The following is a 14,618-nucleotide window of genomic DNA, read 5'->3' as shown; positions in this document are numbered from 1 at the left end:
AAAAAATGGACTTAGGCATATCTAACATTGATGCTATGCTCCTCAAATGTTTATTGTCACTGTTTCTATTTTTGTTATATTTATATTGCGTTATCTGTTAGGATGGAAGGGAAGGCCCTATGGCTTTTAATCCTGTAACATTAAATAGATAAAAAAATAAATAATTACGCCTTATGCTAACTAGATACCTGTCATCTTAATTAAAGTAATGCAATGTATCTTCTGTAACAGAATAATTTACAATTATTTATATATACAACTTTCAAGTTATTTTTTGATCTTCTTAAAGGAAAACTCTCAAAGACCGCTGCTTCTAACTGACCCGTTATGTCTACCCCTTCCACAGTTACACTAGTAGGGCCTATTATACTGGACTCACCTCACCGGCTCTGTGAAGAATGCAATAGGGGAAATCGGGATGCAACATAACCACTGAGACAGAGAGTAATAAATATACTGTATATGCACATGTCGATTTTTTATCAATTCTTTCATTTCTTTCTCCAACATTACAAATGTCATACCACCAATACTTTCCCTTTTTTCTTACTTCTTCCTTCATTCCATATCTGTGTGTGTAACCAGGATCAAGTGTAGGCCTACATCTTTGATGTCGGATGAAGATGATCAGTCAAACTACTTCTTAAAGAAATGCATCAACTGTTACTCATTTCAAAGCTACTTTCAACCACGCCACTATTCGTCAGTGTCCGAATTGATAACGTCTACAGTACAAACGTCATAAAAACATTAACGAATCACTATACCTAGCTACATGTACTGATGATGGTGAAAGTGATTCAGAATTAGCTACTCCATTGTAACGCGGCGCAGAATTGGTAAGTCAATGTTTTTTATAATGCATGCTACATTGTATTTCTAACTTTCTCTCCATCCACTACTAGTGCTAAACTGTTACCCCAAATCCGCATTCCTTCCAGGGCAGATGAACTGTGTTACTGACAGTATTAACTCCTGCGGTAGCTGAATGGTCAGACCTTTAGCCTGTCAACACCTCTTATCAGTTCCACTACATCCCCATTCCCACATCCCCTCCTGTGATGTTCTCCACCGGCCACAGCTAGTGTACAGTCCGCAATTCATGAGAAGATCCGAGTAAGGAATGTAAGTTTTTCACCCACTCTTATAACCTATCCCTAACACGAAACCGGCCGACCATTGACTTGTTTGTCCCAGCCGGCCAATGACACCACTCCCATCCACCTGCTCCTTCAAGAACGCTGAATTACTGGGTTACTCTCTCCTCTTATCCCGCAAGGCCCATATTCACCTCGAAGGGATCCTCTCGTGAAATTTGGACAGTAGTGAGTCCCACACTGTATTCAAATGTGTATACAAGAAAGAGAGAGAGTCATTCCTATGAGCAGTAGTGTGCCGCTGCATCTCTGAAATGTTGGCATACATCGCAAATGAGTTCTGATTTGTAATGATGGTGTAGCTGCTACTCTAGCATGAACACCACTGAAAACCGGAATACTCAATGCTCAATTTATTTACTGTTTAGTACAAGTATGGGATTTTGTGACAGAGAGACCTGAAAGCTGTTACTAGAAATCCAAGGAGTGTGAACAGTATTAAATAATTTATTTAATATGTATATAAATTTTACAACCACTTTATTGTACATCATTATAATATGTAAGCTAATTTATTCACTTGACTGTCTGGCAATTTGAAGCAAGAATTGAAAACAGATATTTATTACGAAGAATGCATGGAAGAAATGGAACAAGATAAAATATATCTATATGTGACAAAGGAAGATGCCAGAGATGAAATATTTATTTAACAGTTTTTTGTTTTTCTTGTAATCCCTGCTTCACCTCTTAGAGTTGGGAGTGACTTGGTGCGCCGGCGGATGTGGACAACAAGAGGGGGACGAGGTGGACTTAGCGCTTTCGTCCGAGGCCGGTCCAAAGCCAGTTTGGGTCATAGTGATTGCTTCCACGCAGCGTCGCCGGCTCTGATTCGCTTACGAAATTGCGTATCTTGTGAGATGGGCGGTGGTTTCGGAGGGCGTGCAAATAGGCGGCTGTTGCTTTCGGGCGGAAGGCTGGACCTTGTTCTGAAACAAAACACACACGAATTATTTATTGGTAGGCCTACTTACTTTGGTCTGACAGACACAGTGTTTGGGCAAATCGCAATATAGCGAACGTAGAAGCTCCGCCCACGACCCCTTCCACTTTTCCCCTACTAGCTCATCAGACACTCTACGTGATAGGCGAGTGTTGTGTCGAATGCACATTTCATGTGGGTGGGGATGACTTCCCCTACTGGCGTTCGCTATATTGCGATTTATTCCAGTGTTTATTTCAGACCTTCTCCACTGGAGGGGATTTATAGTATGCCGGGAGAGGGGAGAAGACTGACCAGACGTCCCAGATTTCCGGGGACAGTCCCAGGTTTTGAGTTGCTGTCCCCGGAGAGCAAAGGTCCCCATTTTTGTTCCTGGAAACTAATTTTGTCCCCAGAAGCTTTGATTTTGTTTCAATAACATTTTACATACAAATATTTAAGTATCGTGATGGAACTGTTGTGATTCATGCACGGTCCTTATTGTTAGTATGAGACGGAAGAACCAGCGAGCACAATATGAGATATTCTGCATTCTTTGAGAAGAATGTAGGCCTACCATCTTTTTCTGTAGGCATCTTAACATTCACGTTGCGCGAAAGCATTAGAAATGCCACAGCGTCCATTTTTAAGTAGTTAAAAAACAGGAATTTTGTGACAAACCAACAGGTGAAAAGTGATGATATTATGTTGTATTTAACGACGCTCGCAACTGCAGAGGTTATATCAGCGTCGCCGGATGTGCCGGAATTTTGTTCCGCAGGAGTTCTTTTACATGCCAGTAAATCTACTGACATCAGTCTGTCGCATTTAAGCACACTTAAATGCCATCGACCTGGCCCGGGATCGAACCCGCAACCTTGGGCATAGAAGGCCAGCGCTATACCAACTCGCCAACCAGGTCGACGAAAAGTGATGATGTTTTTCAAAAAAAAAAAAAAAATCCATTCCATTTGAAAATCTTATCGAAATAGTGTCATTAATCATGTGTCTTCCAGGCAATAATTCATCATTTGAAATACTTTTCTCGACAATGAACTCAATCTGGACTGATGAAAAGTCAAGAATGAAAGTTGAGACAGTTAAAGCTTTGTTACAAGCGAAAACAAACTTTCATTTCTCATGTGAAGAACTTAGTGTGAAGCTGTATAGGATGAACAGATTCTTAAAAAGATACATTCTTCACACAAGTAGGCTACTTGTAAAATATGTGTTAGAGTTCAGTGTGTACAATAAGTTATTATGTGAAAGACTTCCAAGCATGCATCAGTACTGAAATTGAATTCTTAGTGACTATAATTACGTATAGGAGTTGCGGGTGTTTATGCATTTAATTTAAAAAGTTAAGATACTCTACAAATTTAGTGTCCAAAGTTATATCATTGTATCTACTGTTAGGCCTACATGTATTTTCTGCAACCTTTCAATGCAGAATGACTAGGTAAGCATTTGTGATTTTTCTTGAAATTGCCGATATCCTCTGCTAGATCATAAAAAATCTGGTCAGTCTAAGGGAGATGGAATCGACAGTAAGAGAAACTATCATTCAGATCTTACCTAATGACAACAGAGGCCGTCTATATAAATGGGGGGGGGGGAAATGTGACTAATGAAAGACACAGGACTTTCTTTCGTTTGCATTAGTTGTTTTAAATACTGTACTGCTAAATGTTAATATTGACATTAACTTAAAAATATTAATATTATTTTTAAAACATGGTGAATATGAATTATCCTTCTGTGCAAAATTAACCCATAAAGCCGATGTTAAGTATCCTTTTTACATAAACTGACTAAATTTAGTAGGTTTACAAGTGCTAATTAATCACTGATTATATTAGACGAATATGTCTTTCAGTATTGGTAGTTTTTCTAAAGTTTTTAAAGGGCACTAATATGCTTACCCCACCGGTTGTTTGAAGAGCTTCGATGTCATTTTTAAATGCTTTCACACAGTTTACAAAATGCACCACCTCGAGTAGCTACTATCGAAATAGAACCAATCATATTTAGTTTGTCATTCTTTTTGGTATTTGATTTCACTTTATTAATTGGCGGATGGGTAAAGTACGTTAACTCCAGAAAAGTTGTTTTCGAGAAAAATGATTTTCAAAGTTTGAATAGTTCCCCAAAATCCTAACTTCTAGGGCTATTTTTACTTCGTGATTCTCTTATAGTGTTTATTAGAGTATTGTTAACATTTCTTAAAAATGTTTTTTTTCCGTTCAATACCACCAGGTTGTCATTTGACATTTCGAGCAAATCCCAATATAGCGAACGTAGAAGCTCCGCCCACGACCCCTTCCACGTTTCCCCTACTAGTTCACCAAACACTTTACGTGATAGGAGAGTGTTGTGTCGAATGGACATTTCATGTGGGTGGGGATAACTTTCCCTACTAGCGTTCGCTATATTGCGATTTATCCAACATTTCTGGTCTCTCCTGGCAATGGCTTATTTGTAACCCACTTCTGAGGTTGGAGCGCCTGGAAAGCGGAGTTACTCTGCCACGATGATATACCGTACATATTATTATAGGATGATTATGAAGTGCCAGGAGAGTTTTTTAAATCTAAGTTTAACCTAATTTCCAGACCATGGACGAACACAGGAACATTCCACTTTCAGGAAAAAATCCTGTTCTAACCGGGAATCGAACCGGGACCTCATGAATTGTAGCCAGAAGCTCTGACCACTAACTCATAAGACTGGTCTTCTTAAAAATGTCTGAAACTCAATTTTAATTTAAGACTCTAAAATGGGCTCAAACGTAAGGAGATGCCATGTAAAATTGGACTTAACACACTTTACTCACTTTAGAAATTCTTTCTAAAGCAAGAACTCTAGTTCAAATACTGGTCAATTCAAACGAAATTATGGTGAAAATGTTAGTAAATAATCAAAAGTGATTTCCGATTTAAATGACGAATTTATTTTATAAATTATCTTCATAATAATGTCGTCGACAGAGAACAATTATTGGCAGGGCTTCACAATGAAATATTTTTCTTCTCGTTCATTGTCTTATTATTTAACCTTCTCCTTTTCTACAGACTTACAATCCATTGCGGTTTAGGGGAGGGTGTTTTTTGATCAACACTAGACTCTCTCACAATAAGGGCCCATCTGGCCGTGTGGTCAGCACGAAGCATGGAATCGAACAACAGACTGTGATTGGGAAACTAATACGTTATCCAAAACGGCGAAACTTTCCTTGTTAATATTACATCAAATTATTAACTTTTGTTTTGAATAATTATCTAGAATTTATCAATTTATAGGCTTATAGGAATTAATTCTAATTGGTGTATCTTATCTTTTCTGAGGAATAGGGCCTATGCGCATAAGTTTCCCCTTTTTCTATTGAATATAATAAACACGTCATATTTTCCTTAGTAAGTCGATACATCACAATCTTTTATTCAATTTCTATTTCGTATAGACATAATTCTTATGATATGGCCTATTGATTTTTATAGAATATTTTCACCACTTGCCTTTATAACCCGATAATATTCATAAAAGAAAATTTAAAGACTATCATATCAATGTGAAGAATACATTTTCTTGTGCTGCACCATATCGATTAATGAATTCCATTCCAAGAAGTGCAATATTCATCTCACTCTTTGTGTCATAAAATTTTAATTATGAAGTGATAAGAGAAGAAAATGTGACGTGACCCAAATTATCCCGGTAGACTATTCAGTATGCTGAACCATATAATTTAACGATTGAATTTTGATCATCTCTACTAAAAACTGATGACTCAAGTGACCACATTCTTCTCTCTAGAGACCTTATTATCTCCAAGCATTTTCTCAACTACTTAAATCTCTTCATCTCCATTTTTCTTTCCTCCAAGCTGGTATCAGCTGATCTAATCACCCTAATTATAAAATGGAAATTGGAAGCCTTTAGCTTGGATTAAGATGCTACGAGCGAAAGAAATGTGATTTAGAAACAAGTAATTTCACGTTAGTATTCATAAAGTGGTTTTCTGCTTTCAAAGTTATATGTATAATTTGGCCTTTGTACATTTTTTTAAAAATATCTTGCGACTTAATTGATTTGACGCTTGGAGAATTGCTCCGAGGTAAACGAGCACTTCAGTTGTTCTCTGTAGGCCTGAAACAGCTTCGCAAGACGACCGGCACTCCGTGCGCGACACAGGAAATTACAGTTAGAATACAGTGAAGCCGCGATTCCATACTCGTAGGAAAGCTACACAACTGACGAAAATCTCTCTATACTGGAGATACAGCCTATTACGAAATTGTTAAAATAACCACAAACTTTTCGCTCAAATCTCTCCATACATTGGCGTGTAGTCTACCTGGGGAAATAGCGGGAATTATATTTAAAATCTACATTATTTAGTTTTGAGTAGATGGTGAGTATCTGGTGAAAATAGCACTTCAAATCAATAATTATAATCGACCAGTGGCGGCTCCTGCATATTTCTTAAGAGGAGGAAAGAAGTTAACAGCGCAAAATGACACCTTCTTGAGAGAAACATGCTACGAATTAGCCTACATGCATACATGTAAGACCAGGTAGTGTTGGGGTTGGCCTTCCTCCCTTTTTTATAGCAATAATCTGTTTTTGTAAACTGAGTTTCCTAAATTGTCCAAAATATAATATGTTTCCACTTCCATTCATTGTTGAATAATTGCACAAATTAACAATTACAAGGAAATTCACAACCTCGCAGCATTTTTCACGCACACTACAGCATCACACGTGTTGGAAGAGACCAGCTACTAACACGTAACCGGAAGGTTTTACTGAAATGGGAATGGGAAATAATATGTTAGGAAAACGAGAACACTGCACCACCCACGTGATGGTCTGTGTTGCCACATGTACATTTTACAAATTCAGTATCACATGCTTTTGAAGAATGTCAGTTCTTGTAAAGTAATGCTACTATTATTGTTCAAAGCTATCGGTGGCCGATTAATTTTTCTTACGTTAAAAATAATGCAGTTTGGAGTACTTTCAATTTCAAATATATTTGTACAAAACTGACAACTTGGCTGTTGTTCTGTCTAGTAGACAATGAATGTAAGTGAATTTCAGGGGCCAAAAAGATCTGCGATACTAACGTACGGTAGAACTACTTCCTCTTTGTTTTATACAGTATAAATCCAACTTCAACTTTCAGATATCTTCGAAAGTTTCAAACCATGAATAGTAGCTTACATAAAGTGGAATGAATAATATATTTTGATTTATAATTTTAAAAAAAGTTTATATGGTGTATTTCATAGCTTTGCGTTAGAACTGTTTTTATTGTGCCTCCTCCTAGATGTGTTATAGTCTGGTTGAATACAGCATCGTTAGATGGCAGCGGTAGCGAGCTTTGCTGCAAGACCAGGCGGTTTCTATTTCCCGTCCATGCGCTGATTCAGAGGAGGATCTCCTCCTTATCCGTTCAGTTACTTATTTTAAAACTCTGCTTCTTTCTCTGGCCCCTAGTGCGCTGTTGTCTATGTGTGTTAACTGCAGTAAAGGAGGAATGGATTGACTTTCCTTCACACAAACAATCTCGCATCTTTTTCACAGTTTTGTAGCAGCACATGAGTGCTCGTCGTTTAAAACTCGATCAACCGGGGTTTTCTTATAGTTGTGAACTTAAAAATTATCAAATCTTCCTCGAATTTCAAGGCATATATTTAATTTGGTACCGTATTTACTTTCAAAAGAAGAAAAACTTGAGGAGGACGTTCCTCCCTGCCCTCCCCCGAGGAACCGCCACTGAAATCTACATTGTTTAGTTTTGAGTATCTGGTGAAAATAGCACTTCGAATCAGTATAATCGATCCTAAGAATATAAGCTTAGGCTTACACAATCCAAATACGAAATGAAAAAGCTATAATGATGTTTTTGTTCTAGTATATATAGGCCTATTCTTTCAGACACTTCGGCTTTATAGATTCATTGAACTTCTTAAATGGAAGCAAAGCTCATCGCCATCTCTTGACACGATCACTAGTTGTGTTTGTTTCTCAGAACTTTACTTCCCATCTCCTGTTGCAAATTGATCTGTACTTTGATAACAGCGCGAGCTAATCCACAAAAGATACATCTCTAAGACGCAATATTAATACGGTGCTGTGCCCAAAATGTTATGTCTACTTCAAAATATGGAGTAATTATTAATTTAGAACTAATCTCCTGTTCCGCACTGTGTTGTCTTATACAGTAATTTCCTGCACTTTGATGTACGAAATTGAATACTTCCTTGTATACTGATTGTTACTTTGTTCTAAGAACTGAGCACAATTCTAATAAACCATAAAATGGTGGTGTACTAGAAGTAATCTGTAGGCCTACTTAGTATGATGGGTGAAAAATAGGCTACAGTATTTGTCAGATTGTAGACAAAGACGAGAACTACACAAAGTGATGCGTTACTAATTAGATCTATTTACGTGTTAAAAGTGAAAAATATTTTATCATAATCAACATCGCTGCCATCAGCATCACCATCATCGTTGTGATCATCATCATCATCATCATCATCATCATCATCATCATCATCATCATCATCATCATCATCATCATCATCATCATCTTCTTCTTCTTCTGTTCGCTACTGCCAGAAGTCTATAAAAGAAACTCACCTTTAAAAACGTAAGGTGCCCAAAAAGTGCTTTTTATTACTAGACGTCCTCAAAAAACTTTCGATGTGCTAACAGCCAGAGGTAATGGTGAAAGAAGTGAAAAAAACGTTTTATAACCATAAATCTGAAATGCTTCTTTGAAGCGATGCTTTAAAAGTGCATCGCATGTTACCTTTTCCACCGAAGTCATATATTTAATTAATTTGATGTTACACCCATTTTCAAAGGAGGTCTTCAATTGTCATGAATCGTATTCTTATGTACTAACAATTTGCTGCTTTATATGGAAGGGAAAATGTTATTTCTACTTGTGAGCGTACTGAAATATGTAAATTTAATAATTCTGTTATATTTATTATTTTTTTTTCTGGTAGTAGTGCGAGTAATTTTACGGTTGTCGCCGTTTCCCGCTTCTCAACTTCCAGGCACTCCGGTTGTGCCAGTCACCAATTTGTAAACCCCTGGTGACCATATCATCCTGAACCTCTTTGTTCCATTGTTTCAATGGTCTTCCTCTTCTCTTCTTTTCAGGGGGAATCCAGTTAAAGACCTTGCTAGGCCATCGATCAGCAGAATTCTTTGAAGATGTCTGTACATGATAAACGTTTTGTTTTCACTGTCTGAAAAATATTTCCTGATACCTGCATTTTATTACGGACATCCTGGTTCCTAATATGATCCAGCCTCGAAATTTGGACATTTTTTCTTAAATTTATTATTTAAAAACGTTGTATCAATTCTTCGATCATTTAACGTCAATGGAAATGGTGTTAGCAAAATTGTGTTTTGATGAGATGGTATTTTCCATGGAATTACCTAATATTAACCTTACAGTTCGAGAAAACCTCCGAAGAAACCGAACCACTTGATTAGTCCGAACGGGATTGGAACCCACTCGAGTGATCAGACATTTTCCTGTAGGGTTGCCACCTGTCTTGTATTAAGCGAGACTTCCCGTATTTCATGTAGAAATTGCGCATTCCATATTATGAGTCCCTGTTTCGTAAAGCTTCGGCAGTTCCCCCCTCCCCGTTATCTGAATTCTTACATGTCTGAATATTCAAACCAGAAGACTGACCTGGTTTAACCTAGCGTAACTATCACCTGAGCTCAGTTTTGATACATTATACTTTCTGATCGACCTATCGACTTGTAGTCTAGTATTGATAGTTCATCACAAATGTGTCAGTAGTTACTTACGTCTTTTCAGCCCGGAAGTAATAACTAGTCAGAGTATTCAGGGTGCCTTTGCTGCTTTTTTCAGTGCTGAGAAATGTACGAGTATTTTATCCATAACTGGTGTCTGAACTGGTCTTTATTTCACCGTCCTTAGCAACCTGAACAACGACTTAATTCATAGCTGTGAATTACTTCTTCACAAACAACATATTACAAAGAAAAGGCGTACAATTTAAAATTGAATTTAGATACCAATAATGAAATTTAGATAGCAATAATGAATAAAATATCGTACAGCACACGAGAGTTAACATATTTTATGCGCTCGTGGAAATTATCACTCTCGACTTCGTCTCGGGCGCTAAACTTTCTACTCGCGCATAAAATCTAACTTTATTTTCTTATACTATAAACTACTACTATCTTTGTTAATAATTTTAAAGGCAGCTAAGCCAAATTTCAAGTACATCTGGGAAGAATGAGTTTCCTAGTTTCTGATTAATGGACCGTGGAATTAAATCATACCTGAAATAATTATGAATATTTTTACTTACAAGTAAATTTACTATCACCACCACCACCATCAATAATAATAATAATAATAATAATAATAATAATAATAATAATAATAATAATAATAATAATACTTACTTACAAATGGCTTTTAAGGAACCCGCAGGTTCATTGCCGCCCTCACATAAGTCCGCCATCGGTCCCTATCCTGTGCAAGATTAATTTAGTCTCTATCATCATATCCCATTTCCCTCAAATCCATTTTAATATTATCCTCCCATCTACGTCTTGGCCTCCCCAAAGGTCTTTTTCTATCCGGTCTTGCGACTAACACTCTATATGAATTTATGGATTCGCCAATACGTGCTACATGCCCTGCCCATCTAAAACGTTTAAGGTTCCTAATTATGTAAGGCGAAGATTACAATGCTGGGTTGTGTAACTTTCTCCATTCTCCTGTAACTTCATCCCTCTTAGCCCCAAATATTTTCCTAGAACCTTATTCTCAAACACCCTTAATCTCTGTTCCTCTCTGAAAGTGAGAGTCCAAGTTTCACAACCATACAGAACAACTGGTAATATAACTGTTTTATAAATTCTAACTTTTAGATTTTTTGACAGGAGACTAGATCACAAAAGCTTCTCAACCGAATAATAACAGACATTTCCCATATTTATTCTGCGTTTAATTTCCTCCCGAGTGTTATTTATATTTGTTACTGTTGCTCCAAGATATTTGAATTTTTCTACCTCTTCAAAGGATAAATCTCAAATTTTAATAATGTTGATGATGATAATAATAATAATAATAATAATAATAATAATAATAATAATAATAATAATAATAAGTGCATAATATTAATAGAAAACAGTAGCTAATTATTATTTTAAGTTATTTCAAACGGTCCCTTATTTCTGTGAAATGTCCCTTATTTTTTGGATAGTGTCCTTTATATCATTCATCACAAGATGGCAACCTTATCTTCCCGCCTGACTACACCTCTAATATTACTTTCGCTTGTGTTTTTTCTTAACACTCTGTATATATTATGTAGTAGATATATGTATACGTGAAATTGATGTGTGTGATTTAAATTTCAAAGTATAAAATTTATATTTCTTTACTCAGTCTACACCGTCTACACCGTCTACCTGCTGCATTGGAAACCTGTTGGCCGAGTAGCGCTTCTCGCTCGTCGTGTGGCAACTGTTCCAGGCTCTCCAGATTCGTGCGAAGGCTGTCGAAGAACTGCTGCATGTTGCTCAGGACTCCTGCAACACACAGCACCGCATGCTTTATATTGCACTGCACTTGACACAGCACTACGGAGTACGGGTTGCTCTGTTGCTCACAACAATTGCTGCTATGGTACACTGACGTTCAAAGATATCTGACCCTACTAATCGATAGTGATCGATAATTTGTTGGTGTAAATATGGATTCTTTAGTTATTAGCCTACTTCTATGAATAGATGGCGAAGATAATAGTCACTGTTGGCAATCATGGATAAAAATATCCGTATTAAGGAATTCAATTTTTCATCCTACTCTACTGATTGTAAAACAACATTGAGTTTGTTTATTATAGATATATTAATTTGTCCTACAGAAATGTATCTGTAATATTAGCACTTAATATTTGAGGAGAAAAATTCGCTCCGGCGCCGGGGATCGAACCTGGATCCTTGGTTCTATGTACCAAGCGCTCTGACCAATGAGCTACGCCGAATTCAATCCACAGCACCGGATCGAACTTTCCTCCTTCGATGTTTCCCTTTGTGGCCTGACTCCAAGTTAGGCATATATATGTTGACGTGTATCCAATGTCAACTGCCATTATACTAGGAGCGCACTCAGCTGAGTGACTTGTTGGCCGGGAATCCGCAGTTATTATGCACTGCTAGCTGAGAGAATATTATAGTGGATTGAATTCGGCTAACAAGTCACTCAGCTAAGTGCTCTCCAAGTATAATGGCAGTTGACACTGGATACACGTCAATATATATATATATATATATATATATATATATATATATATATATATATATATATATATATGCCTAATTTAGAGTCAGGCCACAAAGGGAAACATCGAAGGAGGAAAGTTCGATCAGGTGCTGTGGATTGAATTCGGCGTATCTCAGTGGTCAGAGCGCTTGGTACGTAGAACCAAGGACCTTGGTTCGATCTCCGGCGCCGGAGCGAATTTTTCTCCTCAAATATTAAACATTGAGTTTGGCTGGAAACCGCAGATATTGTCTATCAGAAGGATAAGTTTTGCTTAATCTACATAATCATTTTCCCTGACACTATTTTAACGGCTCCCAATAATGATGCCACCTATTGAGAACTAGCGGAACTCTTTCAAAATTTGTTAACATTTTATATCTTTGGTTCTGACTTATCCTGTGGTGAAAAGTTTGCTTACAAGATCATAAAATCGTAGGTCGGATACCTTTGAACGTCAGTGTACCTTCACATACTCTATTACCCGTCCAAGGAACCTGTTCAGCTGGCCTTGATGGTAGCATAGCCTCAGTGGAGGAGAGAATAGTTTTATAAGTTACATTCTCAATAGAATTTAAGTATCTCTGTCTGGGGTTGCTTATAGGCATGTATAGGCTAATATGACAGCAAAGCAAATTTCAAGCCAATTAGATTTCATGCATGAAATAAAAAATAATCACTAAAACACTGTGTTACGATTGTAAATTTTTGTCATAAACTTCAGAATTTACCTAATAAAGTAGCAATCAATTTTTGGCTACAACTGTGAATGCATACCTACTTCAGTTCTTTTTTTAATTTCAATTCACGTTCGCGTATCCAGCATGTTGAAATCAAAGTCTGCACGTTGAAATCGCAATTGTGCAACGTTCTGTACGAAGTAAGATTTTTTATAAATACCTACTATTCTGAATTTTCGACTTTCTTATTCTGTTTTATTACTTTCAGTATCACGCATAGGAGTCTCATCGTGCGAGGACGTTTTAAAAATAAAAATAAAATAATAAGGGTTCTTATACACTAGTAAGTAAGTGTTGTGGAAGAGAAGGCCTGATGGCCTTAACTACACCAGAATGAATAAATAAATAAATAAATAAATAAATAAATAAATAAATAAATAAATAAATAAATAAATAAATAAATAAATAAATAAATAAATAAATAAATAAATAAATGAGTTAGTAAGTAAGTAAATAAATAAATAAGTAAAATAAATAAATAAATAAATAAATAAATAAATAAATAAATAATGTGATTATTAAATTCAAAATGTTCCAATTTCTCCCTAACGTACTAATTTAGTTTGAGTTCCATTTTTCTGTAGCTCGAAATCTAAAATTTAAACAGGATAATTAATTTAATTTGCTATAATCAATCTTTTTTAATTCCTATTTCCCAAACTTCAATATTTATTCTAATTTAATATAGTCTATCTTGTTGCTAGTAGTTAAACTATAATTTATACATTATTCCCCACTTCATGTTTTACATGCAAGTTCAATTTGTTGACTTCGAAACGAATGAAATACTGCCATAACTAATGAATCTTGATATCTGTGGTGTGTTGAGAATTACCTATGCCATAGCCTAATACTTTTTCTTATCCTTCCAAATTGATACTGCAGAGATCATCAGTAATATGACCAGATAAAGAACTTCCCTGGATGGGTAATGCCTTGCATTCGTCATGAAAGTAACAAAATGTTTTCTGAATTGAACTTTGTATGTACCGATCAGAATTTCTCACAACAGAAAATTTAACACTTGAATGGGCTTTACAGCCAGTTTTACAACATTGACCTAGGATTAAGAAGAAAAGAAAGGAAGAATAGATCAAGCAAATCCGTGGAAAGAATGGACAAAATTGACATAGATGACAAAATATATAGTAAGTAACATGCCTGAAAGATCACTTCTCTTCGTCTCAAATATAAAGCAGAGAGTAAGAAAAGTAATATTAACAGGTATCACAATAGTAGAACCAGACATAATCTTTAAATTAAAAAATAAACTTTGTTTAGTATTAGGACTATAATGAGTGTAAGAAGCTCGATTATTGGATAAAATTATAACAAAGTGGAAACGAAGAAGAAGAAGAAACCAAGAAAGACGCAGAAAAAGCTGACCAGATGGCACACAGAAAGCTATGGAAGTAAAAAGTTTGACGGAAGAAGAAAGTCAAGATAAAGAT

The 14,618-nt window shown here is 36.2% G+C and overlaps 1 protein-coding gene across 4 annotated transcripts in view; it reads right to left on the bottom strand.

Annotated features, from left to right (window-relative positions):
• Positions 1 to 1,588: 1,588 nt before the first annotated feature.
• LOC138712404 (uncharacterized) overlaps positions 1,589 to 14,618 on the bottom strand; it is a 188,654-nt gene continuing 175,624 nt past the window's right edge. For 2 of the 4 annotated variants that reach the window (XM_069844170.1, XM_069844173.1), the window contains exons 3-4: positions 11,545 to 11,691; positions 1,589 to 2,086 (exon numbers count right to left, since the gene is read on the bottom strand). In XM_069844170.1, coding sequence (XP_069700271.1) covers positions 1,911 to 2,086; positions 11,545 to 11,691 — 323 coding nt within the window. In that variant the 3' untranslated portion in view covers positions 1,589 to 1,910. The remainder of the gene's footprint in view (positions 2,087 to 11,544; positions 11,692 to 14,618) is intronic. The other 2 variants (XM_069844172.1, XM_069844174.1) reach the window with 1 other exon arrangement.

This window comes from Periplaneta americana, chromosome 13, assembly GCF_040183065.1.
Source record: "Periplaneta americana isolate PAMFEO1 chromosome 13, P.americana_PAMFEO1_priV1, whole genome shotgun sequence".
In the NCBI taxonomy this organism is placed as follows: Eukaryota; Metazoa; Arthropoda; class Insecta; order Blattodea; family Blattidae; genus Periplaneta; species Periplaneta americana.
The sequence above is the reverse complement of the archived record's forward strand: the minus strand, read 5'-3'. Positions and strand labels throughout refer to the sequence as shown.